The sequence below is a fragment of the Heloderma suspectum genome, chromosome 12 (genome assembly GCF_057233095.1).
Source record: "Heloderma suspectum isolate Gila_16-S chromosome 12, 16-S_ref, whole genome shotgun sequence".
Lineage (NCBI taxonomy): Eukaryota > Metazoa > Chordata > Lepidosauria > Squamata > Helodermatidae > Heloderma > Heloderma suspectum.
Genome location: NC_139469.1, coordinates 1638510 through 1664431, shown reverse-complemented (window position 1 = coordinate 1664431; position 25922 = coordinate 1638510). Strand labels below are relative to the sequence as shown.

The window sequence follows — 25922 nt, the reverse complement described above, 5'->3', positions numbered from 1 at the left end:
GACTAAGAGAGAGCAACCAGCCCAAGTTCACCCAGTGAGCTTCATGGCTGAGTGGACATTTGAGCCTGGGTTGCCCCAGTCCTAATCCGACAATATCCCACCAAACTCCAGCCTGCTTTCTGCCCCTGCGCCCCCTACTTCACCCAAGTTTCTCACACACTTCAACTCAAGTTTTGACTTCATGTTGCTTCCTATCAGAGATAGCATAACCACCAAGTCAGCCATCTCACATGGTGGCACTGTGGGTGCCACTGAGGGCCACAGAACAGGAGGCAGTCAGATCTATGTGTAGCATCCCCCGGGAAGGTCTCCTGCACAAGCCCCACTGAAATGAGCGAGAGCTGCGCCACAGCAGCCCTGTTCTTTTCAATGGGGCTTCCACAGGACAACTTCTATGGGGATTCTGCTTCAAATTATTTAGTGGAAGGGGGGTGGGAACCATTTGGATTTTCCACCCTGGGCCTCTAAATGGCTCAGGCAATCCTTCTTTTAACTTCCGTGTTTTGCTACCAAAGCTAGCTGGAGGTTGGTAGCGAACAAAATGTAACAGGAAATCTTGTCAGCATTTCTGGCCGAAAGCTCCCCCCGAGACGTCTCGTAATATATTTAGCCTATTGTGTGCAAGAAGTAAAGTACATTTTCAACATGCTCATGCGATCAGTAACTTTTTCATGCCAAGGCCAATCCAGCACCGTTAAAAGTCAATCACAGTTTTGCAAACAATGGAAGGCAAATCATAGCCATAATTATCTTGCCATTCCCACCCACAAATTAGGCAAGGTCACATTTGATGGAGCCTTGTGTTATTCCCCTGTCCGTGATCTAAAGAAAACTTGGCTCATGGAATACTCGTAATGACACAAGATCCATGCTGGATCAGATCAAAGGCCCATTGTGCACTATTCTATTCCCACAATGGCCCACCAGATGTCTCTGAGAAGCCACAATCATGCCCTCCCACTCATGTTCCCCAGCAACAGGTATCAAGAGGCATACTACCTCTGACACTGGAGGCAGCATATAGCCATCCTGACTAGTAGCCACTGACGGCCTTCTCCTCCATGATTCGTCTCAGCCCCTTTAAAGCCATCCACGTTGGTGGACATCACTGCATCTTGTGGTAGTGAACTCCACAGCTTAATTCTGTGCAGTATAAAGAAATTCTTCTTTCATCTGCCCTGAATTTCCTACCACTCAGTTTCATGGGATGACCCCACTGGGTTCCAGTATTATGAGAAAAGCCTATCCACTTTCTCCACACCAGGCACAATTTTATAACACCTCTGTCAGCTCCCCCCAGCCCCCATACCTTTTTCCTAAGCTCAAAAGCCCCAAACATCATAATCTTTCCTCACAAAGGTGGTGCTCCAACCCCTAGATCATTTGCACTGCCCTTTTCTGCACCTTTTCTAACTCCAGAAAGAATACTCTAGTTATCATATTACATGAAAAGTCCACAAATATAAGATGCCATCAAAGGTGCCTCATACTTTCTGTGGGTAATGCTTTTACTTACCTTTATTTAATGAATGCAACGCTGAAGTGAAGAATGTCAGATAACCAGGGGGTTGGGGTGAAGCAATGAACTCAAAATATCCCAAGACTCCAGGCTGCAAAATCCACAAGAACATATTAAGGGCACTGCAATTATTCACAATTAAAGGAAAAAGCAAGATAAGAAGGCTTTGGTTTAGTTAATTAAAGATTGCTTTTTTGTGACTACCACTCGTTTCATAGCTCTTTGTAGCTCCACCTTCAAAACTGCCCTGTGGGCTAGAAGTGCCATTGATACTTCTATTATGCACACATTCCTACAGGGAGGGTAGAGGCACAGAAGCTTGCCTTCATCAGGGCAACTGCAAACCTGGATTCCATTCCCAGAGACAAAGGAAAAAATCCTGGCTGGTACCCAAGTTGGGCAAGCAATGCGAGAAACAGACAGGGGCTCATCTCTTTTGCATTCCCCTCCCTCACTCTAAGCTGAAAGTCAACACCTGAATTCTACCAAATGTCTGAGCCTTCAGCAGGCTTGGACTACTTGAAAGGGAAGCATAGTTTAGTGGCGGAGGAGCCCCTGCTTTTCATCCAAAAAGTCCCATGTTCAATCCCTGACATCTCCAGATAGGGTTGGGAAAGACTCCTGTCTGATAGCCTAGGCAGCTGCTGCCAGTCAGTGTACACAATACTGAGCTAGACAGACCAGTAGTCTGACCTGATACCAGGCAGTTTCCTACGTTCCTAAGTACTATTTAGTTAAAACGTTTCTACCCCGCCTTCCAGATAAAGCACATCCAAGCGTGTCTTACAAATTAAGAACAGTATCGACAAAGGAATAGGAACATCACAGAATGTAAGATGAGCAGCTCAAAACACCAAAATGACAATATTACTCATAAGCTTTTGCAACAGCTTGGGTAAGTAAAAAGATCTTCACCCAGTGTCCCAAGACCATGAGGTTTGGTGCTAGGCAAGACTTCCTGGGGAGAGAATTCCATAAGAGGGGCATCATAGCCGAAAAGTACATCCATCCATGCAGCTGGCTACTCTACCTGGAGCTTAAGAAGCCTGCCCGATACACCACTCAAGCGAGTGTGCTTCCCAACACAGGCCAAGTGTGCAGGCTGTTCATATTATTGTTTTTAATTCTGCGCAGCAGGACTATGGAAAAGGGGTATGGAAAAATAATCTCTCTCTTTTCCCCAAAGGCAAGATAACAAGAAAAAAACCCTGTCCACAGTGACATGCATCTCTCTGACTTAGAATCATTGAATAGGGTTAGAAGGGGCCTATGAAACCACTGAGTCCAACCCGGTGCTCAGGGCAGGAAATGCGGGAAACTTGGTTATATAAAACTTTGTATCAATATTAGGCTTTGCAAGGGTTTTTCCAAACCAGTCAGTGAGGGAAAAGCCTGTTTAGATGAGGAAGCAGCCACATAAAAGAAGTAACTGCTGTTTCTGTTTTAGCACAAGTTCAGCTTCACCTAAAGGAATGGCTCGATTCAAAGCACTGAAACAGGTAAGAGAAGAAACTTCAAGTTTGAATGTGAAGCTACTTAAATTTCTTAAAAGAGAGGTGCTGTACTTCCCAAAATCACACCCTCTGCACTAAAATCCCATCACCCTAAGCCTAGGTGCAGTTGCTCAATATTGAGAAGAAAGTGATCTGATCATGTTTAGAGACACACAAATATTATCTCACACGCTCCAGGGCAAAGTCCTTGTGCTCAAACACCATGAATCCTGCCTGGAGGATAAGAAACCACCATCTAACACAATCACGTCCCACAGGAGATTCCCTGCTGAAGCTACCATACATGACGGTGGCACCATATTTTGCGCCTGTTGGTTTTCCTTTAAACACACACGGGATGTTCACATAATTTTAACCTGAGTTAGAGACTAGGATCAGAGGACTAAAGCTGGAGTGAAAAGGCAACAGGAATAGCTTTACTCACTCCAATTACTCGTCCCTGCTGATAGGACAGGCTTTTGCACTGTGCTTGGGGACCAGCAACAGGAGCTTTCCAATACTTCCTGTTGGCTCCCCCTTGTGGCTTGAAACTTTATTGAACAGCAACATGAGAAAACCTGAAAGCAGAAACTTAGGTTCCCAAGCGACATGGAGGAGGAACTCTGCTTAGAAACCATAGGCAAGGGAAGGGCAAAGGCAAGCCTGGAATCACAGAGAGGAACAGACCGCCTGCTGTCATCCCCTCGGTTTCCTCCCTTGCTCCTTTACTCTGGCCTAAGCACTCCTCCTTTATCCCTACTTTCATTTCTGTTCTCTGGAGGACTTGGGTTTGGCCTTCTCTACCCTTATAGCAAGACTGGAGCCCGCAGGGGGCTCCTCATCACATCCTGACTCCTGAAAAGCTTGCAGCAAGTAAAGGGCCAGGGCCATACCTAGAGATAAACAGGCTGACCCCACCAGGCGGCAGACATAATACGCCAACAATGCTTATAGACAAGGCTGTGATCCTGCAAGGAAAAGCTTAACAGCAGCCACCAGAAGGAAAAGCAGAACCTTCCAAGGACTAGCCAGCGTTAGAGCTGCGGCCACCAATGAAAGAATCAGTTAGATTAACTGATTAAAAAACCAGATCAACAGACTAAAAAGGCATCCTGGGTAAATCAGGCAACGTGTTCTTATATTTTTATTTTTTAATGTAGCTATGTATGAAAGTGCAAGGGGGCAGGCGCCATCTGCCATCCCTCTTACACAGAAGGGAATAAATGGCTCTTCTAAGATGGCACTCCCTGTGATGGAAATGCGCATCCAAGAACATCCTACCCGCTGTTCTGCTGCAGCCACGCAAATACTTTTTGATTCAGGCCTTTGGCATTTAAACTGGTTGGTGGTTGAAGGGTTTTTTTAACTGGTTGGGGTTTTTTCTTTCATTGTTATGTTTTTAATTTTTGTGTGTGTGTCATGTTTTAATTAAGATGTTGTTTTTAATCTGTATTTCATTGTTAGCCACCTTGAGTGGCATGTTTTAGCAGAAAGGTAGGGCATACATTATTATTATTATGTATTTATTTATTGCATTTATATCCCGCCTTTTTTCCTCTTGCAAGGAACCCAAGGTGGCTTACATGATCCTCCTTCTCTCCATTTTATCCTCACAACAACCCTGTGAGGTAGGTGGGGCTGAGAGTCTGTGACTGGCCCAAAGTCACCCAGTGAGCTTCCATGGCCAAGTGCGGACTAGAACCCGAATCTCCTGGCTCCCAGTCCAACACTCTCACCACTATACCACACTGGCTCTCTAATACATTAAATGAATAAACAGAGAATGTGCCTTTTTCTTCAAAACTATTATTTTGAAAATTAATGCAGATTTAATCAACTGATTCACATTCGTTTGATTACTCCACTAAGATTGCTTTAATCAGGTCACAGCTTTAGTGGACATAGATCACTCAACTTGATCACACAATTTCTGGGGAGTTTTTTGCAACAAACACAGACCAGTCCCCACAACAGCAGATTTTACTTCTCAACACCGCTGCCCTAGCTGCAACAGTCTTCAGAATTTACCAGGCAGGAAACACGATCATCCAACTAGAAAAGCCATTAGCCAGTCTCGCCTTTCAAAAATATTCTGTCAGAGAATCCAGATGTCCAGGAACCCCAGAAAGAAAACAACTTCATTCTTTGCGGCAAGTAATAAGTTCATGCTTGAAAGAAATGCCAACCCTGACCCCACAGTCTAGGAGCCCTGAATGGGGAGACCAGAGTGCAAAGGCAACTTACCTCATAATTGGAGAGGAACCGTTGCAGTTTTGATTGAGATGAGATATAAAGCAAGGGAGTCATCACTCGGCGAACAAATTTTTCAATGTAAACGGCATTCATTGGGCCTTTGTATTCGATGGGCCCAAAGCTAGTATTAAAGAAAAACAAAAACAAAAGAACACTGTGTTAAAGGTCGTAAAATTAAAATGCAATTCCTAAGCTAGCAAAGAAAGACCGTGAGCTGGCAAAAGCTAAAAGACTGTTTAAGCCCTGAATGGCCTAACAAAGAATGTTTGAAATATAAATGTTAAATGCATTTTAATTACTACCTAGATCAAGGGGAGGGGGGAATCCCTTTTGCTCTGAGGGCTGGATTGCCCCTCGAATGAAGCTCAGTGGGCTGGATGACATCAAAGGGGCAGGGCCCGCCCTAAAGCCCCACCCCATTCCATGATTTCATTGGTGACCCGGCACCCACTTTTTTTCCATGTGGAGAGGACAGAACTCCATGCTTCTCTCTGCGTGGAAAGCAGCTTGGCTGGGGCTTGCAGGAGCTGGCTGAATCACAAGGCTCCTTCCCATGTTGCTCACATCCCAATCATGGGAAGGGACTCGCCGGGGACTTGCAGAAGCTGGCCCCTGCAAGCCCTGGCTGAGTGGTGCGGGGCAATCCAATATATTGCCAAATTCTGATGGAGGATGAGCAATGCAAAGGGGAATCCCTCTGTTATATCTGGGGCACAGACAGCAAGTCTTTGTGCCCTCCTGGGGAGAAGGAGGGGGGCCCATAGGTCTGATATAGCCTAGAGCCAGGCCTTCACTCCTGCCTGCCTCTTAAGAGCTGCACCACTGCTGTCTATTCTCCAGCTTAGCAGACCAGAGACAAGGTCACATGAACACCCAGGGAGGCTATGGATGAACAGTAGTGCACGCTACAGTAGGGAAGTGTCAAATTATGTCTTTGCTTGGGCCATCCCCACCAAAAAGGTTGGTCATTACCAGCCTAAAATATGTATGTGGTGGGTAAAACCAGAGAATAATGTGCCTGGGAGGCCCCTTAATCATAACTCTATCTTCAAAGAGAAAGCTCTTTGTTATTCTCTTACCTCTGTGATCAACTGGTTCTAACAAAGATGTTACAGTCATTCTGTGACATCTTTCATCATAGGCCCAAGTGGCTGCTTCATTTAGACATTCTGCAAAAACTCTTAATACTTGCAGACATCAAGTTAAACAGCTTGAATTCTCACCCTTGTTTCTCTACTGGATTGACTGTGCATTCAGTCACCGCAAAGATGGCTGCAGATTCATATCCTAAAATGTCAGCAACACACCTCAGCTCTATTGTGCAATGTGGGACTTTGGAGAGCCATGAAAAACAGCCAAGGGCAGGTAGGATGGATGGAACAGCCATTCTCGACCTTCTGGCTGCCTCAACAGATCCAGAACCCCCCTCTGTCCTTATACGAGCTTTCACTCCAGCTCACCACGCAGCCATTTGAATCAGAAGGCAACATGAAGCAACTCACGCAGGTTGCCAATTTTGTAAGTATCACCAGATCTGAAAACCTGTCAAAGTGTTGATAATGCAGACGCTGGCAATTTAAATACATTTTGACTTGTTTCTGCATTAAACGTCATGAATTTCAAAGCCCAACATCGCCCTAATCAACCTCTCTGGTTTCCCAAAATCTTCCTTTTTGCAATCAAACACCTCAGCTGCAGCTCTAGCTCCAGCTGCTCTACTAAGCAAATAAAACTGGACTTTGGCAGGCAATAAGCACTGAAGGGGAGAGGGACTGGGTCATGAGGAGGAACTGGGATCTGTGCAGAGACCTTACTTTCTGTTGGTTTTACTCCCCCACCCTGCCCCAATGCTCTGTCTTCTAGTTAACAGAAACAGATCATATCATATTGTTTGCCACTGTAGTCATACGAGCAAAGGACATGTTCTTTTAAAAAATTAAATTAGTGTACACATTTTGTGAAAGCCTCCATGAGATGGAACTGTGAACTAGAAGCTGCCTGGTTATGTGCCATGCAGCAGATCACCGTATTTTATTACACAAGAACCTAATTACCAAATTAAGGCATGTACAGCCTTAACCTAAGCGTCTCTCTCTCTCTCTCTCTCACACACACACACACACACACGTGTGCGCACGTGCACACACAGGAACTTTCTTAATTCAATAGCAGAATGACATAACCCATTTCTATACCTCCATGAAACTGACAAATAAGAATATTCACAGAGATTCAGGAGGTTACATAATTTTACTCTTATCACACAACAAAATTCCCTTAATCTCAGTAGATGATTTTCTTAAGAAACTGAGAAAGGAGAGTATTTGGTCAAAGGAGCTAAATGTGCCCAGCAGCACCAGGCAGAATGCTGACATGATTCCTCTGTGTGGTACAAGTTGTGAAAAGTGGTTTTCAGGGGGACTTAACTGACAAGATACACATTCTGTGAGGAAGCTCTATTCCGTTCTCCCAAGACCAGCAGGCTTGCAACATCTAACATATTCTGTCTTTCAAACAGCTTATCTGAGGCATAAGGCATTAGCAAAAGTCTCACCTCCGATGGTACAAATATACCACAGGAAAGTAAAAGAAATGCTTCTGTTTCCTGCATTTCCCTTGGTTCCACCAGCAGTTGATTGCCACAAACAACACCTGCAGGAGGAAAAATCACAAATGTTTGCCATAATCCACAAATCATTTCTTGAGGCATTCACAAGGGTCAATGACCTTCAGGGCCAGAGGAAGAGTTCATAAGCTGCAAACAGGACAAGTGTAACCCCTGTGAAACCCCTCCCAGTGACATGGCAATAGCCCCTCCCCAGCTCCTTGTGGGGGCAGGGAGAGGAGGGGCTGTACTGGGAGCTGCCAATGGTATTTGAGGGTTTATTTTTTTTATTTATTACATTTCTACACTGCTCACTAGCCAAAGCTCTCTGGGCAATTCACAAGAGAGAATAACCACCATGGTTAATAACGTATGGATTGCTGTTTGACAGAGGTGGCCTGCTCTGCGGTGGCGCCTGCCCTGGGGAATGAGCTCCCCTCCAAAGTACATCAGGCCTCAGTGCCGGCATGTTTTAGACGTTTACTGAAAATATGCCAGCTTGCTTTGGCTTTCCCCCAGCCATGAGCGATCTTTGCATCAGCCTCATGATACTACTTTTTTTGTTTGTGTGTGGATATTTGTTTGTTTTGTTTGCTTTTATTCTTTTTAAAACTGCTTGGGGATTTTGTTTTAAATGAGAAGCAGTTTATAAATATAGTTAATTATAAATAAATAAATAACAACTGAGGCTTACCCTGTCCCTGATTGGTTCTGGCTCAGCTTATAAGTGGTAGCATACGCTTATTTGTGACTGAAGCTGGTGTTTTATATCAAAACATTTCACATGTTAAAATCTGTTATGTGTGTGTGTGTGTGTGTGTGTGTTTAGACATTTTTGAATCTATAAATTAAAAAAATTTAAGGGCGCAATCAGATCTTGATAGTCAGCAGCCTCTGAAGTTGGAGGTTTCCAAGTATCCAATGAAGGGCGGTTGGAAACAGAGGCGATCCTTACCTCCATGCTCTGGCTGCCCTGCATTTTTGGCTAGACAGGTGATTTTGCCTGTCAAGCTGCAGCTTCGGGGAGTGGGAGGGAAGGAGGCCAGGACACACATAGGAAGCTGCGTAACTTGGCTTCTGCGGTCTCCCCCCACTGCCTGGACCACCCCCCTTTCTCCGTCTCTGCACTCCATTTCCGAGTGTGGAGATGTAGCTGGCGCAGAGAGAAGCACGCCAGCTACTAGGGGGCGGGGGAGGGGAGCACGGTTTCTGGGCTCCAAGGTCGAAGCCCTGGTTCCAACCTCGGAGCCTGGAAACCAAATTATCTTATGTCCCCAGATGCTGACTAGGGGACACAGGATTATAAATCTATAAATGTATCAAACTGAATGCACTACTGGTGGTTATTTGTTTGAAATAAATAATAATAAACCCTCAGCTTAACCCAACTTGGTGCAATCCAGATAAGCAAGAGGGAGGAATCTAAATACTCCTGCTGAGGGGGCCGTGTCATAGCACGGAAGCACCCACAGAGAATACCCTAGTCACCGCAATTACTGTTGCAACTTCCTGAATTGAGGGAACCTGAAATAGAGCCCATGACAGTGACCACAACAAGCAGGCAGGGATCATCGGGGGTGCCTGACAAGAAAGTAAGTCCTCCATGAAGACTTTATACCCAGAGCAGCAGTTAGTTCTCTCTTAGGATTTCTCATCACTGAATAACATAACAAGGAATATTTCAAGCTGCAGAAAAAACTAACCCAATGGAATGAATAAAGAGAACTAGAAAACTCTTTGCTAAGATTTAAGATTACTACTGCTACTAATGTATTATTAGGATCTGAAGAACTTGCATGCATGAGGGAGAAGAGGATTTCCAGAGGCAGCCCCTCACCTCTCCTGAACTGCACCATGGGAGGATCCCCCAACCGTTGGGGGCAGCTTTTAGGGGAGGGGTGAGAAGCTGCTGCCAGAAGCAGGAGGCTGAGAAGGAGCCCATATGCACACATGCATCTTTGGATCCTCCTGGCCACTGTTGTTGTTGTTATTATTACTGCGATCCAAAGCACTTCCATACATGAGGAAGAGGAGGATTTCCAGAAGCAGCCCCTCACCTCTCCTGAAATACAGCATGGGAGGGAGGGAGGGAGGGAGGCACCTCAACGGGGCTTATAAGCAGGCCTGACAACAAACTCCCAAGAAATCTTATTTAATTCATGGGGCTTAAAGTCCTCCGCAGACTGCGCCCCAAGCGTTCTCCAAGGCAGACATCTTTTGCGAAGAGGAAAATGGACTGAACACAAGGGTTGCTCTCTTACCCACTCCACATTACCTGGTCTGCCAGACTGGTTGCCACCTTTTCAATCTCTTCCCTTGCTGCAACAGACTGCCCACACCATGGAGCATAGAAAAAAAACAGCGTGACTTCCGAATCTTGACGGATGACCTCTGCGCGATCCAGCTGCCCGAGGAAGAGATCGTGGACTGGAGATACTGAAGAGAAGAAGCTGACCGGAAGCTTTGCTGGCATTGTCACATCTTTTGCACGGCTGATTGGAGTAGGGGGTTTGAGAGACAGACATTTGTCAGGTATCATGAACTCAGCATCACTACGATCAACATACCTTCACTTTCTCTCACCTGGCTAGTTGGCAAAAGCTAAAAAGAAGGATGTAAAGGCATAAGAAGAGCCATGCTGGATCATACCAAGGTCCATCTAGTCCAGCATTCTGTTCCACAGCAGCCAACCAGCTGCCCATGGGAAACCCACAAGCAGGACACGAGTGCAACAGCAAAGGTATTTGCTTTTACAGCTTTATCTAGAATAACAGAGTAACTAGTTTCATATAAACTAGTTATTCTGGATCATGGAAATTATGGAAAACCTTAGGGAAATTTATCCACAGCCTTATCTTACTGAACTAGACAGGCAACGGTCTGATTCAGCCTTCCCCAGCCTGGTGCCCTCCAGATGCCATTTACCATGTTGTCTGAGGATGATGGGAGTTGTAGTCCAACACATCTGGAGGGAAATGGGTTGGGGAAGGCTGATCTGACTCATAAGAACATGAATATAAAAGGGTCCTGCTGGACTGGAGTGAAGGCTTATGTAATCCAGCATTCTGTTTCCTATAGTGGCCAACCAGATGTCTCTGGGAAGCCCACAAGGAGGACATGAGGCTAGCAGCCCTCTACTGCCAAGCAAAAGCTTGCGTATATGAGCCAGCCATCACTTCAGGTTTCATGCCACCTTAAATGCAATATAAGTTTCATGTAGTGAGTGGCAGATTGTCAACTGAGAGCATACTGTGTGCAATTAATGCATGTATGAGTCAGTGAAGGGAGGGGGGAGGCAGAAAGACCCAGCCGAAGGTACAAAAAGGCAGGTAGCAGCAAATTACTCAGTAACTATTCCATGTTAAAAGCATCTGATTGGTTTCTGTTGCCAACAGAATGCTGTACTAGATGGACCCACTTTAACTCTGACCCAACAAGGCAGTTTTTTTTTTCATATAAACCACCCTTTCCCAACCTGGTGCCCTGCAGATGTGTTGGACTGTAACTCCCAGCATCCCCAGCCTGCAAGGCTGACTGGGGGATTCTGGAATCTGTACTACAACTCATCTGGAGGGCACAAGGTTGGGGAATGCTGTTTTCGGTGTATAATCTTTTCTTTTACAATCTTTTCTTCCATTATTATTGTGTTCAAAAGTGCAATGAAGACACACCTGAATAGAATACAAATAATAACAATAATATAAACTGAACAGAATATAATTCAGCCTTCCCCAACCTAGTGCCTTCCAAATATGTTGGACTACAATTCCCAGCTGGGGTGGTGCTGGGAGCTGTAGTCCAAAACATCTGGAAGGCACCACGTTGAAGGAAGGCCCAGTTAGCCAAATGAAGACAGGATGGATCTGTCACAATAGCCATAATAGCTGAAACAGATCCTCCATGTATACCTGCCCAGACCCTAAGATCATCTTCAGAGATCCTTCTCTGGCTGCCCCCCCCAACAAATGAAGTGAGCTGGGGGGCTACAAAGGAAAGGGCCTTTTTCACTGTGCTACCCCGATTATGGCATGAGCTCCCCAGGCACCTAAACTGTGGTCTTTTTGGTGCCAGGTGAAGACCTTATTTTCCCAGGCACTCTCGTCTTTTAGTTTCTGCTGTTTTTAAATCTGTTAATGTATTTTAAATCTTTGCACTGCTGCTGGAATTGATTTTATTTTGGTTTTATACTGTAGTTTTAGACTTCTATATTATGTTTTATTATGCTGTATTTTATGGCTTTAATTGTTGTGAAACACCCAGCGCGCTTTGGTTACTAGGCGGTCTAGAAATGTAATAAATAACAACCTACAGAGGCCATTACCCCTGAGAAGCAGATGCTGGGGCCAAGCAGCAAAGCAGGGCTATTACCTTGAAGCTCAGCCCATGGGTTTCTCTCTGGCCATCAGGGGCATCAGGGGGATGGACTAGACGGCCTCATTTTGTACTATCACCCAGCAAAAGTCTTGTTCCAATGTCCAGTGAGGTTGCTGGTGGTTGATCACAGCTGCTTGGATGAGGAAGGTCGGGGAGATGGGTCCCATTGCCCCTCTCCCCAAACTATCCTACATCCCACACATAAGATCCTTGCTCCCGTTGTTGTTGTTCAGTCGTTCAGTCGTGTCCGACTCTTCGTGACCCCATGGACCATAGCACACCAGGCCTTCCTGTCCTGTGCTCTCTCCCGGAGTGTGCTCAAGTTCATATTCATTGCATCGGTGATGCTATCTAGCCATCTCATCATCTGCCGTCCCCCTCTCCGTTTGCCTTCAGTCTTTCCCAGCATCAGGGTCTTTTCCAGAGAGTTTTTTCTTCGCATTAGGTGGCCAAAATATTTGAGCTTCAGCTTCAGTATCTGTCCTTCCAATGAGCAGTCAGGGTTGATTTCCTTTAGGATGGACTGATTGGACCTCCTTGCAGTCCAGGGGACTTGTCAGAGTCTTCTCCAGCACCACAGTTCGAAAGCATCAATTCTTCGGCGCTCAGCCTTCCTTATAGTCCAGCTCTCACAGCCATACATTACTAATGGGAAAACCATAGCTTTGATTAGACGGACCTTTGTCGGCAAGGTGATGTCTCTGTTTCTTACTATGCTGTCTAGGTTGGCCATAGCTTTCCTCCCAAGGAGCAAGCGTCTTTTAATTTCATGGCTACAGTCACCGTCTGCGGTGATCTTGGAGCCCAAGAAAGTAAAATCTGTCACTGCTTCCATTTCTTCCCCTTCTATATGCCAGGAAGTGATGGGGCCAGATGCCATGATCTTCGTTTTTTTAATGTTGAGTTTCAAACCAGCTTTTGCACTCTCCTCTTTCACCCTCAACAAGAGGCTCTTGAGATCCTCTTCGCTTTCTGCCATTAGGGTGGTATCGTCTGCATATCGGAGGTTGTTGATAATTCTCCCGGCAATCTTAATTCCGACCTCTGATTCATCCAACCCGGCATTTCTCATGATGTACTCTGCATATAAGTTAAATAAGCAGGGTGAACAATATGCAGCCTTGTCGTACTCCTTTCCCAATTTTGAACCAATCAGTTGTTCCATGTCTGGTTCTTACTGTTGCTTCTTGACCCTCGTACAGGTTTCTCAGGAGACAGGTAAGGTGGTCTGGTACACCCATCACTTTAAGAATTTGCCACAGTTTGTTGTGATCCACACAATCAAAGGCTTTAGCGTAGTCAATGAAGCAGAAATAGACGTTTTTCTGGAATTCTCTTGCTTTCTCCATGATGCAGCGAATGTTGGCGATTTGATCTCTAGTTCCTCTGCCTCTTCGAAACCCAGCTTGTACTTCCGGTAGTTCTCGGTTCGCATACTGCTGAAGCCTAGCTTGTAGGATTTTGAGCATCACCTTGCTGGCATGTGAAATGAGTGCAATTCTGCGGTAGTTTGAACACTCTTTGGCGTTGCCCTTCTTTGGAATTGGAATGTAAACTGACCTTTTCCAGTCTTGCGGCCATTGTTGAGTGTTCCAAATTTGTTGGCATATTGAATGCAGCACTTTAACAGCATCATCTTTTCGGATTTTAAATAGCTCAGCTGGAATACTGTCATCTCCACTAGCTTTGTTGTTAGTAATGCTTCCTAAGGCCCACTTGACTTCACTTTCTAGGATGTCCGGCTCAAGTTCAGTGACTGCACTATCATGGCTATCAGGGACATTCAGATCTTTCCTGTATAGTTCTTCTGTGTATTCTTGCCACCTCTTCTTAATCTCATCTGCTTCTGTTAGGTCCCTGCCTTCTTTGTCCTTTATCATGCCCGCCTTTGCACAAAACATTCCCTTGAGATCTCCAATTTTCTTGAAGAGATCTCTAGTCTTTCCCATTCTGTTGTTTTCCTCGATTTCTTTGCATTGTTCATTTAAGAAGGCCTTCTTGTCTCTCCTTGCTATTCTCTGGAACTCTGCATTCAGTTGGGTATATCTTCCCCTTTCTCCCTTGCTTTTCGCTTCCCTTCTTTCGTGAGCTACTTGTAAAGCCTCATCAGACAGCCACTTGGCTTTCTTGCATTTCTTTTTCTTTGGGATGGATTTCGTTGCTGCCTCCTGAACAATGTTACGGACCTCCGTCCATAGTTCCTCAGGCACTCTGTCTATCAGGTCTAATCCCTGAAATCTATTCCTCACCTCCACTGTGTATTCATAAGGGATATGATTTAGGTCATAGCTGAATGGTTTAGTGGTTTTCCCGACGTTCTTCAATTTAAGCCGAAATTTTGCAACAAGAAGCTCATGATCTGAGCTACAGTCAGCTCCAGGTCTTGTTTTGACTGACTGTATAGAGCTTCTCCATCTTTGGCTGCAAAGGACATAATCAATCTGATTTCAATATTGACCATCTGGTGATGTCCATGTGTAGAGTCGTCTCTTGTGCTGTTGGAAAAGAGTGTTTGCTATGATCAGCGTGTTCTCTTGGCAAAACTCTATTAGCCTTTGTCCTGCTTCATTTTGTACACCAAGGCCATGCTTGCCTGTTATCCCGGTGATTTCTTTATTTCCTACTTTAGCATTCCAATCCCCTATGATGAAGAGGACATCTTTTTTTGGTGTTAGTTCTAGAAGGTGTTGTAGGTCTTCATAGAACCGATCAACCTCAGCTTCTTCGGCATCAGTGGTTGGGGCATAGACTTGAATTACTGTGATGCTGAATGGTTTGCCTTGGATTCGTACTGAGATCATTCTATCGTTTTTAAGGTTGTACCCCAGTACTGCTTTTCCCACCCTTTTGTTGACTATGAGTGCTACTCCATTTCTTCTCAGAGATTCTTGCCCACAACAGCAGATATGATGGTCACCTGAATTAAATTCGCCCATGCCTGTCCATTTTAGTTCGCTGATTCCCAAGATGTCGATGTTCAATCTTGCCATCTCATGTCTGACCATCTCCAACTTACCTTGATTCACTGATCTGACATTCCAGGTTCCTAAACAATATTGTTCTTTACAGCATGGGATTTTCTTTTCACCACCAGACACATCCACAGCTGAGTGTCCTTTCAGCTTTGGCCCAGCCGCTTCACTCTTTCTGGCGCTACTTGGAAATACCCTCTGCTCTTCCCCAGTAGTATATTGGACACCTTCCGACCTGAGGGGCTCATCTTCTGGCGTCATCTCTTTTAGCCTTGTGTTACGTTCCATGGGGTTTTCTTGGCAAGAATACTGGAGTGGGTTGCCATTTCCTTCTCCAGTGGACCACATTTTGTCAGAACTCTCTGCCATGACCTGTCCGTCTTGGGTGGCCCTGCACGGCATAGCTTATGGCTTCACTGAGTTACACAAGCCCCTTCGCCTTGTTAAAGTTACACAGTTACACAGAAAAGTTACACAGGCCCTGCTGCTGCCGCCGCTGGGCCTGCTGCCGCCGCCGCTGCCACCACCACCAGGCCTTCCTTGTGGACTTCTGCCTGGCAGACCGCCAGTCCCTGCAGGACCAGGCCCCCAGGTACCGAGCCAGCTGTGCTGCTCCACCTGCCCCTCCCTGGAGGGGCTACATAAGCTGGCTGGCTGAGGTGGCCTGGGAGAGCCAGGGCCTGCAGGAGAAGCCACCACCACCACCACCACCACCGGGGAAGAGGCGTGCTTGCTGCCGCTGGGCCTGCTGCCGCCGCCACTACCACCGCCACCAGGCCTTCCCTGTGGACTCCTGCCTGGCATTTTTAAGGGGATTTTAATTGTTTTGTTTGTTTGTTTTATTTTGTTGGGGGGGATTTTGTTGTGTTTTTAGGGGTGGGTAGCCTGCCTGATAGGCGGGAGCGAGGGGGCATGTGTCCACCTGATGGAGGCAGTGGGGGTAGTGTTGGGGGCCAGAACATACCGAGGCTGGGCGGCAGGCGCTGGCAGAGCGCTAGGGGCAGGCCATGCCAGCTAAGGGGAACAAGGAAGAGATGTGTAGTATCTGTCCCCTGCTCCGGGCCTGTCCAGAGCCAAAGGATGGCTGGGGGAGGCGTGACCCCATCTTCTGGCCTTCGTTTGCTGCTCTGCAATGCCAGGTCTGTTACCCAGAAAACCTCCCTCATCCATGACATGATCCTGGATGAGGGTGCAGACCTGGCATGTATTACGGAGACCTGGCTGGCCGAGGCTGCTGCTCCAACCCTTGCAGCCATGTGTCCAGCTGGATTTTCGTATGCACAGCAGCCGAGGGCTGGGGATCGGGGAGGGGGAGTGGCTGTTATCTACCGAGAGTCCTTGGTCTTCACCAGACCCCCTCTCCGGGAGACCAAGGTTGTTGAGTGCATGTACTGGAGGTTGGGCCCGAAGGGCAGTCTGGGGATTCTGCTCGTGTACCGTCCACCCCGCTGCACGACTGACTCCCTGGCCGAGGTGCTTGAGGTGGTCTCTGATGTGCGTGTACAGTCCCCTAACTTACTGGTGTTGGGGGACTTCAACGTACATTCGGAGGCCATCCTCACAGGAGCACCTCGGGACTTCATGGAGACCATGGCCTCCTGGGAGCTGCACCATATTCTAACTGGGCCCACCCATGTAGCCGGTCATGCACTAGACCTTGTGTTTGTTTCTGGAGAAGCGGGGAGTGATCTGGAAGTCGGGGGTATATCCACCACCCCCTTGTCATGGTCAGATCACTATCTGGTGATGTTGGACTTCTCGGTTCCACAACCCCTCCGCAGGGGTGGAGGACCCATTAAAATGGTCCGCCCCAGGCGTCTTATGGATCCAAATGGATTCCTGAACGCGCTTGGGGATTCTCTGGGGCATGCCAACAGCCACTCGGTCGAGACCCTGGTGGGTGGCTGGAATGCCGCAATCACTGGGGCATTAGATCGGGTGGCTCCGAAAACGCCCTCTCCCCCTGAACAGGGCTCGGACTGCACCATGGTTCAATCCGCGGTTACGAGCTCTGAAACAGGAGGTGAGACGGCTAGAGCGCCAGTGGCGGAAGTCTCGCTCCAAAGACGATCAGACACGGGCTAGAGCTATATCTTCAGCCTATCACGTGGCGGTGAAGGCAGCAAAAAAGGAATATTATGCTGCCTCCATCGCGTCTGCAGAGTGCTGCCCCAGGAGGCTGTTCCAAGTGGTCCGGAGCCTGGTCGGTCCTGTGGCTCCGGAACCACTGGAGCATTCTAAGGCCTCCTGTGAGGCTTTGGCAAGGCACTTTGCAGATAAAATTGATCAGATTAGGTGTGTTACTCTGCACACTGTGGATACAGTTAGTGAGCAAGAGGCGGCCTGTGGCAAACCGGTTTTGTGGGATCGGTTCCAGCTTCTTCCTCCTGAAGAAGTGGACAAGGTGCTTTCATCTGTAAGGCCAACCACCTGCTTACTTGATCCTTGCCCATCTTGGCTCATTATGAGCTGCAGAGAGAGACTGGGTGAGGGGATCAAGGCGGTGGTGAACGCCTCCCTTGAGGAGGGAGTGATGCCATCAGCCCTCAAGGAGGCAGTGATAAGACCGCTCTTAAAGAAGCCCTCCTTGGATCCTCAAGTTCTGAACAACTTTCGCCCAGTCTCAAATCTGCCATTTTTGGGCAAGGTGATTGAGCGGGTGGTGGTGATGCAGTTGAAGGCACACTTGGAAGAAACTGATTATCTAGACCCATTTCAGTCGGGCTTCAGGCCTGGGCATGGGACAGAAACGGCCTTGGTCGCCTTGGTGGATGATATGAGGAGGGCTCTGGATAGGGGTGAATGCTCCTTCCTTGTTCTCCTCGACCTCTCAGCGGCTTTTGATACCGTTGACCACGGTATCCTCCTGGACCGCCTGGAGGGGTTGGGCATTGGAAACACTGTATTGCGGTGGTTCCAGTCCTTCCTCTCTGGCAGGTACCAGAGGGTAGCACTGGGAGAGGAGGTTTCGGACCTGTGGCCACTTACTTGTGGGGTGCCACAGGGTTCCATCCTCTCCCCGATGCTATTTAACATCTATGTGAAGCCACTGGGGGCTATCATCAGGAGGTTTGGGGTGCAGTGTCATCAATATGCGGATGACACTCAGCTCTACCTCTCATTCAAATCTTCACCAAGGTTGGCCGTAGAATCCCTGTCCAAATGTCTGGAGACGGTGAGTGGCTGGATGGGGAGGAATAAGCTGAAGCTCAACCCTGACAAGACCGAGGTACTTTTGGTGGGAGACAAGAGGAGGCTGGGGGATGTTGACCTGGTGTTGAATGGGGTACAGCTACCCTTGAAAGACCAGGTCCGCAGCCTGGGGGTCATTTTGGACTCCCAGCTGTCCATGGAGGCTCAGGTGTCAGCTGTGAGCCGGACAGCGCTGTATCAACTCCATCTGATACGGCGGCTGCGCCCCTACCTTCCCGACCATCTGCTCCCATCGGTAGTACATGCCTTGGTCTCCTCTCGTTTAGACTACTGTAATGCGCTCTACGTGGGGTTACCCTTGAAGACGGTTCGGAAACTGCAGCTGGTACAGAACGCGGCGGCTCGCCTGATTAAAGGCAGCCGCCGGCGAGATCACATCACTCCAGTGCTGAAGGAGTTGCACTGGTTACCAGTTGTTTTCCGGGCCAAATTCAAGGTGTTGGTTTTGACCTTTAAAACCCTATATGGTTCCGGCCCAGCCTATCTTAAGGAGCGCCTCCAGCAACACCAGACAGGCCGCTTAACAAGATCAGCCTCGGATGGCCTTCTCTCTGTCCCATCAGCCAGGACAGCTAGACTGGTGGGGACGAGGGAGAGGGCCTTTTCTGTGGTGGCCCCCACTCTGTGGAACTCCCTCCCTAGGGAACTCCGTCATGCCCCCTCTTTAATGAGCTTCCGCCGTGCATTAAAAACGTGGTTGTTCAGGCAGGCATTTGGGGTGGGTTAGGGTATTTTTTTTAAAAAAAAATTTATGGTAAAATTTTATTGTTTTAAATTGTTTATGGTGGGTTGTACATCGCCCAGAGTGGCTGGGTGACCAGTCAGATGGGCGATTAATAAATTTAATAAATAAATAAATAAATAAATTTGCCACAACAAGGCAGTGATCCATGAAGGGGCCTTGCTCCCGGTCTCATGTTAATTAATCAGGAGGAACTACCACTCCCACTCCCCTTGAAAATCAAAGGAGGAAGAAAAAAGTCTGATAGGGCAACTAACGTTTGACGTCCTTGGCTTTTTTTTTATTGTGTTAAGGATTTATACTGTAACCCTATGCACGTCTACTCAGAAGTAAGTCCTATTCAATGGGGCCTACTCCCCGGTAATGGCACAATCCTACGCGTGTTTAGTCAGAAAAAAGCCCAACTCCCAGCATTCCACAGCCAGCCACGCTGTCTAAACATGCAGGGGACTGCATCCTAAATGTGTAGAGGTTTGCAGCCTTATTTTAAATTCTTGTACAGCACTTTGAAGATTTACAATGCAATCCCATGCTCCTCTACTCAGAAATAAACCCTATTGCATTAAAAGGGGCTTACTAAGTGTGTACAGGATTGCAACCTTCATTGTTTTGAGCTCTCCTACAGCGTCTTGATGGCTTTTTAGCAAATAAGGAGGTATATCAATGTTACTCATTTCATTTACATTTCTATTCCGCCCAACAGCCAACGCTCTCTGGGCGGCTTACAAAGAAACAGGAACAAACTGATCCGGATTAACCTTCTTGATTCTGGGCACCCGCTAATTCAGAGACACGGGGGGGTGCGTTAGGGGCTGTACGGGGGGGCAAATGGTAAGGGCCGTGTCTCCCCCCGTTTTCAGGCGTGGGGGCATGAGAGCCCCTCCCTCGCTCCTCGGGTGCGCCTCGTCTTCCTCCCCGAGCGGCTCCTACCTGCAGGTGACTTTGAGGACGACGAGGAAAGCGCAGCCCAGCACCACCGCGGCGCCGCACAGCACCTCCGGCCGCCGGGCCATGCGGGAAGCGCCCGGCCGGCCCGGCTGTCGCTGGGGCGGCGGCTGTGGGGCCTGAGGCGGCGCGGAGGCGGGGGAGTCGGAGCCAGGGCCGGGGCCTCCGCACGCCGACATCCCCGCCCGGCCTGGCCGCCCTAGGCGGGGCCGAGCGAGCCCCTCGCGCGCGCACACGTCGCCCTCGGATGGCCGCCGCCGCGAACCGGGCGCCGCCACGTCTCCCCGCCCAGCCAGCCCGGGGACGAGGCCGCGCAGCGCCAGGCCCCGCGAGCCTGGGCCGCCCTCCCCGCGTGTCCCTCCCCGCAGGCCGCGGGCGGGCACGGGCGCCCGGGGGGCTGAGGGAGGCCCGGCAGGCAGGCAGGCGGCTGCCGGGGGAACGAGGCCGGGACCCCGCCCGGCCGGCGGCGCTGGGCTTGGCGCCTCGAGCCGGGGGCTGGGAGGCGGCGGCTGAGCGGGCGGGCGGAGGGCGCCCCGCAGCCCCGGACTGCGCTCGGCGGGGAGCGAGCGGGCCGGGGGCGGCCTCGGGAGCCGGTGGGAGGGGATTCGGGGCAGCCCTTCCCGCGCACGAGAACGTTTGGGTCGCGCCTTTTCCCTGTTGCATGGAGTCCAAGGCGCCTGACGTGGCCCTTCTCCTCCCCGCCGCGCGGGGCCGCGGCCTTCGAAGGCAGCTCGGCAATGCTGTATGTTATTGTTCGCATTTGTATCCCGCTTTTTCCTCAAAGGAAGCCGAGGCGGCTTATATGGGCCTCCCCCTCGGGAGGCCTGGTCTTGACCGGCAGATAAGAAATGCTCTTTTACTACTACTGTTACTACTTACCTTTCTATCCCACCCCTTTTCCTCTTGCAGGTGACCCACGGTGGCCGATCGGCGCCCACCGGGGAAAGAGCTAGAGCTTTCGGTGTGGTGGCCCCCTTCCTGTGGAACGCCCTGCCTCTGGAGGTCAGGCGGCACCAACACCGTGCTGTTTCCAGCGCCTCCTGAAAACATCTTTATTTTGGGAAGCCTTTCTTGACATGGTTTGATCAGAATTCTGTTTCTTTTTTTAAATAGTAATAATTTCAACATGTTTTATTCTTTTTTGTATCTTACTGTTGACCGCTCCAGAATCTGTCTAGATGTGGAGTGGTATATAAATATTGTGAATAAATGAAATAAAAGGAACAGCTAGATGGAGCCCCCATGTTCAGAGAGAGTGTACCAAGGTGGCTTGATTAAAACAAATACATTAAAACACAATTAAAAACAGTAACTGTTGCTGGGAAATAACAGCAGGAAGGGGCTCTTTCTTGCCCCCCAGGTCCAGTATGTGGGCTTCCCAGAGGCATATCCAGCTCGTGCTGTCTTTACTATCTTTTTGGCATTGAGTTAAAACACTTGTTTGCCCAGGCATTTTAGCTGATTGTTTTTGTCCTTTTTAATATTGCCTTTTAAGTTGTTTTATGGCACCATTTTGTTTTTATTGTCTTTATAGGGTTCCGTGAGCACTTCCACATCTTGTTTTGTACACTGTCCTGATACTGGTGGGTGAAGAACACATTAAAAATCTTTTTAACTAAAATAATTTGGATTTTCAGTTGCAGGGAACAGGTTGATTGATGAGATGGGCCTTAAGTTTTATCCAGCGAGGCTTTCTTTATAAAGGATTAAATCCATCCATAGTACGCATGGCTTTTGGCCCTGATAGCCCTATTGGCCCTAAATGGCGCCTGTGGTCAGTGGCACTATGCCTCAAAATACCTGTTGCTGGAGGGCACACAGTATCATCTTGCCTGAGAGCTTCCCACAAGGGCATCAAGCTGGCTGCTGTTGTTAGTAACCATGGCCCTGAATGAAATGGACGTCTGTTCTGATCCAGCAGGGCTCTTCTGTTCTTTTATAAAGGGTTAGATACATTCCTGGTTGAAAGGCCTTAACAGTGACAGCTAAGAGGTAGACTGCTTCCCATGCTCAGGAGCAGTCTCCCCAGGTGCTAGGACAAACAGGATTTATGCCCAGTATTTGAGCGTCCCAGAAACATTTGGCCAACTGGCTGCAGCTGAAGTTCAGTCTGACCCAGCAGGACTTTTATTTGATGTTCCTGACTTTGCCTGCAAAGAAAGTAACACCAGCTACCACCAACCAGCCCTTCACTTCAGTCATCAAAATGTTGGTCTTACAGTGCTTCCCACATTTAAGGGTAGATTGTCCGGTGAAAGTCTCCACCCCCACCCCACCCCGGAAATTCAGTAAGTGTAGAAGAGGAACCTTAGACATCTTGATGTACCTTCAGTGATCAAACATTGACCTGGTTTGGACAACACAACAGCCCACCGTGGGTTCATTAATCCCCAGGGTGCTGTAGTATGTGCTGTCCACCATTATGAATACACAAGCCCCAGCTGGAGGTTGCTGTGGCTTGTCATGTTGTCCAAACCCAGGTTGTTTAACCTTCAAATAACCCCCACCACCCAGGTTCGGATGACACAACAAGCCACAGCAACCCCTGGTCAGGGCTTGCATATTCATAATGGTGGCTGGTGTGCGCTAGAGCTCCTCATGGGCAAACTAACTGGGCCATTATGTACAGTCATTATTAATGGTGAGGGGCTTGAGGAATTGTAAGAGGCCTGTGCAGCAGGGATGCATAACTCAACACCAAATCCAAGACTATACCATTCACATTATGTCATGGGACTTCAACAGAAAGCCCATGGTACAATCGCCCAAATAAAGGAGAATGGTCTGTTGTTCGTGTTGCACGGGAAGAAGCCACCTCATTTGGTCAACTCTCTTGCTGCTACTCAAAGGTGTAAGATTGGAACATGGGAGGGAAGCAGCTCCCATTCTACTCAAATTATGTACACACTGGAGCTGTACCTCTCCCTCCAAGAAGGTGTCACTATTTTGGAATGGCCTACATTATATATTTTGCTATACAGCATATATTAGTGATCCTTCAGGAGCCTGAAGATATGTTTAGGAAAAGTATTTATGTAAAGTTACCTTTATTACAGGCAATATTGGTCCATACAATACACAATACTGACATACAAGTGGAATCTTTCAAATCGTCATTTAAACAGCAAAGACCAAGAAACAGAATTTAACTACTTGATTTTAAAAAAAAGTAATACATGTCTCTTCCAAGATCCTTTTCAGTAAGTTATATTGAAACATACAAATAGAGAAAAATACCCCATTCAACATATATTGTAGTTAAACGGTTATTTTGCTTAAAATCTTTTTAATAAGAAAATCCTTTTATTAAGCAACCTACATAGAGATAAATAGCAAACTTGTTTTAAACAAATCCTCTCCATTAAAACATCTGAAGAATTTTCATCCATCATTTTCTTCTGAGCCCGAGACATCTGTTTTAAGAAGCTTACCTTAAAAAGTTTTCAGCTGAAGGACCAACACTAGGGGCTTCCTAGGCATTACAAGCCACCCTCCGGTTATTTTCCAACTTTCTTCTGTCCAACAGAAGGCGAATAAGCACATAAGACTTCAGGCTGTGTTTTTATTATTACTCCACCATTCTGTTTCATGAGAGCACAGACAGACCTGCTGACTCCCTCCCCCCCTACACATCTACTACATTTTGTTCTTCAGGAGGAACAATACAGGCCAATAAAAGCAGAAAATCTGCAGCTTCTGTCACATGCTTTTGATTATTGTCAAATTCTGATTTTATGCTTCCATCTGGCAACACAAATGCATTGTTATAGTGTTAGTTTAAATCTTTAAACAAAAAACTATATTTTCCAAAGTCATTATCATTTGGAGCAATCAAGTGGTCTTTTCTGGCTTTGCTGAACTTCATTCTTAGAACGTGTCTCCGTTCCTCCCATTCACGGAGCTCAGCAGGCCCATGTGCAAATTTACAGTTGTTTCCCTCAACACAAGTGCCAGCCATATATCTGTTTAAAAAAAGAAGAGCAAATAAGCAGTGAGTAACATACCCTACAAACACAGTGCCAGCCCAAAACATTTTGCTTCCTGAAACAGCACCAAATGCAGTTGTCCACCCTCACCCCAAATGCAAGGCCAGCACTTTCTCAGCCTCTTCAGATATCCATTTTTACCTTCACCTTCCCCCTAAATTATGCAGCCTGCTTTACCCTACTACGTGTTTGGGCTAGCCCTGCACAAAGATGTAACTGAAAGGGGTGGATGGGTGTGGATTCCTGAGAAACTCTGCTTCCAGTATACATACAACTTCTGTTCTGCCCCACTGCTGAAAATGGACAGCACAAAAGCAGACAGCCTAAGAGATACCAGAAAGGTAATAAACAGACAAAATATTGCTAGTAGTACACAAACTGACCCTTGTGCAGGGAAAAGGTTTGGTTCCGGCTTTCCTAAGGCTACGTGAGTTCTTGAAAACTGCAATTACTGAAGGGGATGTGCTCAGCTTTTGAAGTATTAAAGCATAATACTATGTTTTTAAAGGTCACAAGATGACAGAGCAAGCTGGAGGAGGTGTCACTCATCTCCATAAGCAATGTCCAACAAGGGCTCCTGACACATGCTCAGCCACATCCCATATGCCAACTGCAGTGATAAAGAGGGGAGAACTACCCTCTGAGGTGCAAAATATAATGATCAGAAATGAGACCCCACAAGGCTGTGGGGAAGATGTTTAGACAGCGTGCAACAAAATGGAGTTCCCATTATTCATCTGCTGTGCTGAAAAGTGGAAGTTGTATCTATAGCAGGAGTGGGGAGCTTGAGGCCACCTCACTATTGGCTATGCTGGCTAAGCTTGGTGGGAGTTGTAGGCCAAAACATCTGGAGAGCCACAAGTTGCCCATTCCTGATCTACAGGAATCTCAACTTGAAGCTGGCTCTTTGCTGGCCAGATAAACTTATCAAGGTGTCAAAGTACACCTACCTATCACAAATGCTGAAACAGCCAGTTGGAAAACGATGCTGCCAGCGGTTCTGGTCATCTTCTGTATGGAATACTTTCTCCTTATGCTTTTCTGAGGAGATGTGGCCTTGCCATTGCTTCTCACTGTTACAGTTCTTCCCACACATCCAGCAATGGAAGTCCACCTGGTTCACACAAACAAACATTGATTAGCCGTTGCAGAAGGACATGCCATTATATGCAAATCTGGTTAATTTGAATAATTTATGCAGACCTCTCTGAGCCTGACTCAGAAGTTTGGAAGTGAGTTGGTGACGGCGGCAGCAAAGAAACAGGGATTGTCCCATTGAGCGCTTCTTAGTTCTATTCTCTGCTAGCCCCAGTCAAGGTGATACTGATGGAAAGGGTGGGAGATTGGGGTGGAGGGGGGGAAGAGGAGCATATTATCTGAACAAGCACGGCAACACATGTTTAAATTTGGCACCAACACCTGTGATGGGGTGGGGATGATCTCCTCAATACCAAATTAAATCCGTTATGGGCCAGATCAGAAATCATCACTAATATGCCTTTGACATCTCAAGTTCATAACTGAAGACTCTTCCACAGTCTGCACTGGAAACTCCCTATGCCTCTGTCCGGATTTTAACAGGAGCTTGATCAAAGAATTGCACACTTCAGCAACAGTGTTGGTAGCGAAGGTATCTTATTTTGCTGGACTTTTTTTTTTTTTAATGGAAACAAAAGAGTCCACAGAAGTCAATAGGCTCAACTGGACTATGCTATGTCAATTAGTTAAACTCAACAGAACAATGGAAGTTAGAGGAGAAGCCATGATGGTGCTACGAAAACAGAGCACAGCCTGCTATCGGTGGACCCTGCACAGAAGTT

At 47.5% G+C, this 25922-nt stretch overlaps 3 protein-coding genes across 7 annotated transcripts in view; 1 reads left to right on the top strand and 2 right to left on the bottom strand.

Annotated features, from left to right (window-relative positions):
- TXNDC11 (thioredoxin domain containing 11) overlaps positions 1 to 21108 on the bottom strand; it is a 48923-nt gene extending 27815 nt beyond the window's left edge. The window contains exons 1-5 of one of the 3 annotated variants that reach the window (XM_084818090.1): positions 20996 to 21108; positions 10146 to 10362; positions 7820 to 7917; positions 5257 to 5386; positions 1517 to 1610 (exon numbers count right to left, since the gene is read on the bottom strand). In XM_084818090.1, coding sequence (XP_084674216.1) covers positions 1517 to 1610; positions 5257 to 5386; positions 7820 to 7917; positions 10146 to 10343 — 520 coding nt within the window. In that variant the 5' untranslated portion in view covers positions 10344 to 10362; positions 20996 to 21108. Of the gene's footprint in view, positions 1 to 1516; positions 1611 to 5256; positions 5387 to 7819; positions 7918 to 8825; positions 9014 to 10145; positions 10363 to 20101; positions 20309 to 20995 lie in introns of those variants that run through there. The other 2 variants (XM_084818089.1, XM_084818091.1) reach the window with 2 other exon arrangements.
- On the top strand, positions 20266 to 21733 carry LOC146336421 (uncharacterized). Its single transcript, XM_084818092.1, has 2 exons — positions 20266 to 20858; positions 21026 to 21733. The coding sequence occupies exons 1-2, from the start codon at positions 20364 to 20366 to the stop codon at positions 21158 to 21160; spliced, it is 630 nt and encodes a 209-aa protein (XP_084674218.1). The 5' UTR covers positions 20266 to 20363; the 3' UTR covers positions 21161 to 21733.
- A 1395-nt stretch (positions 21734 to 23128) lies between these two features.
- ZC3H7A (zinc finger CCCH-type containing 7A) overlaps positions 23129 to 25922 on the bottom strand; it is a 33139-nt gene continuing 30345 nt past the window's right edge. For 2 of the 3 annotated variants that reach the window (XM_084818086.1, XM_084818088.1), the window contains 2 exons: positions 25053 to 25216; positions 23129 to 24078 (listed from right to left, as the gene is read on the bottom strand). In XM_084818086.1, the coding sequence (XP_084674212.1) occupies positions 23889 to 24078; positions 25053 to 25216 (354 nt within the window). In that variant the 3' untranslated portion in view covers positions 23129 to 23888. Of the gene's footprint in view, positions 24079 to 25052; positions 25217 to 25305; positions 25426 to 25922 lie in introns of all 3 variants that reach the window. The other variant, XR_014785485.1, reaches the window with a different exon arrangement.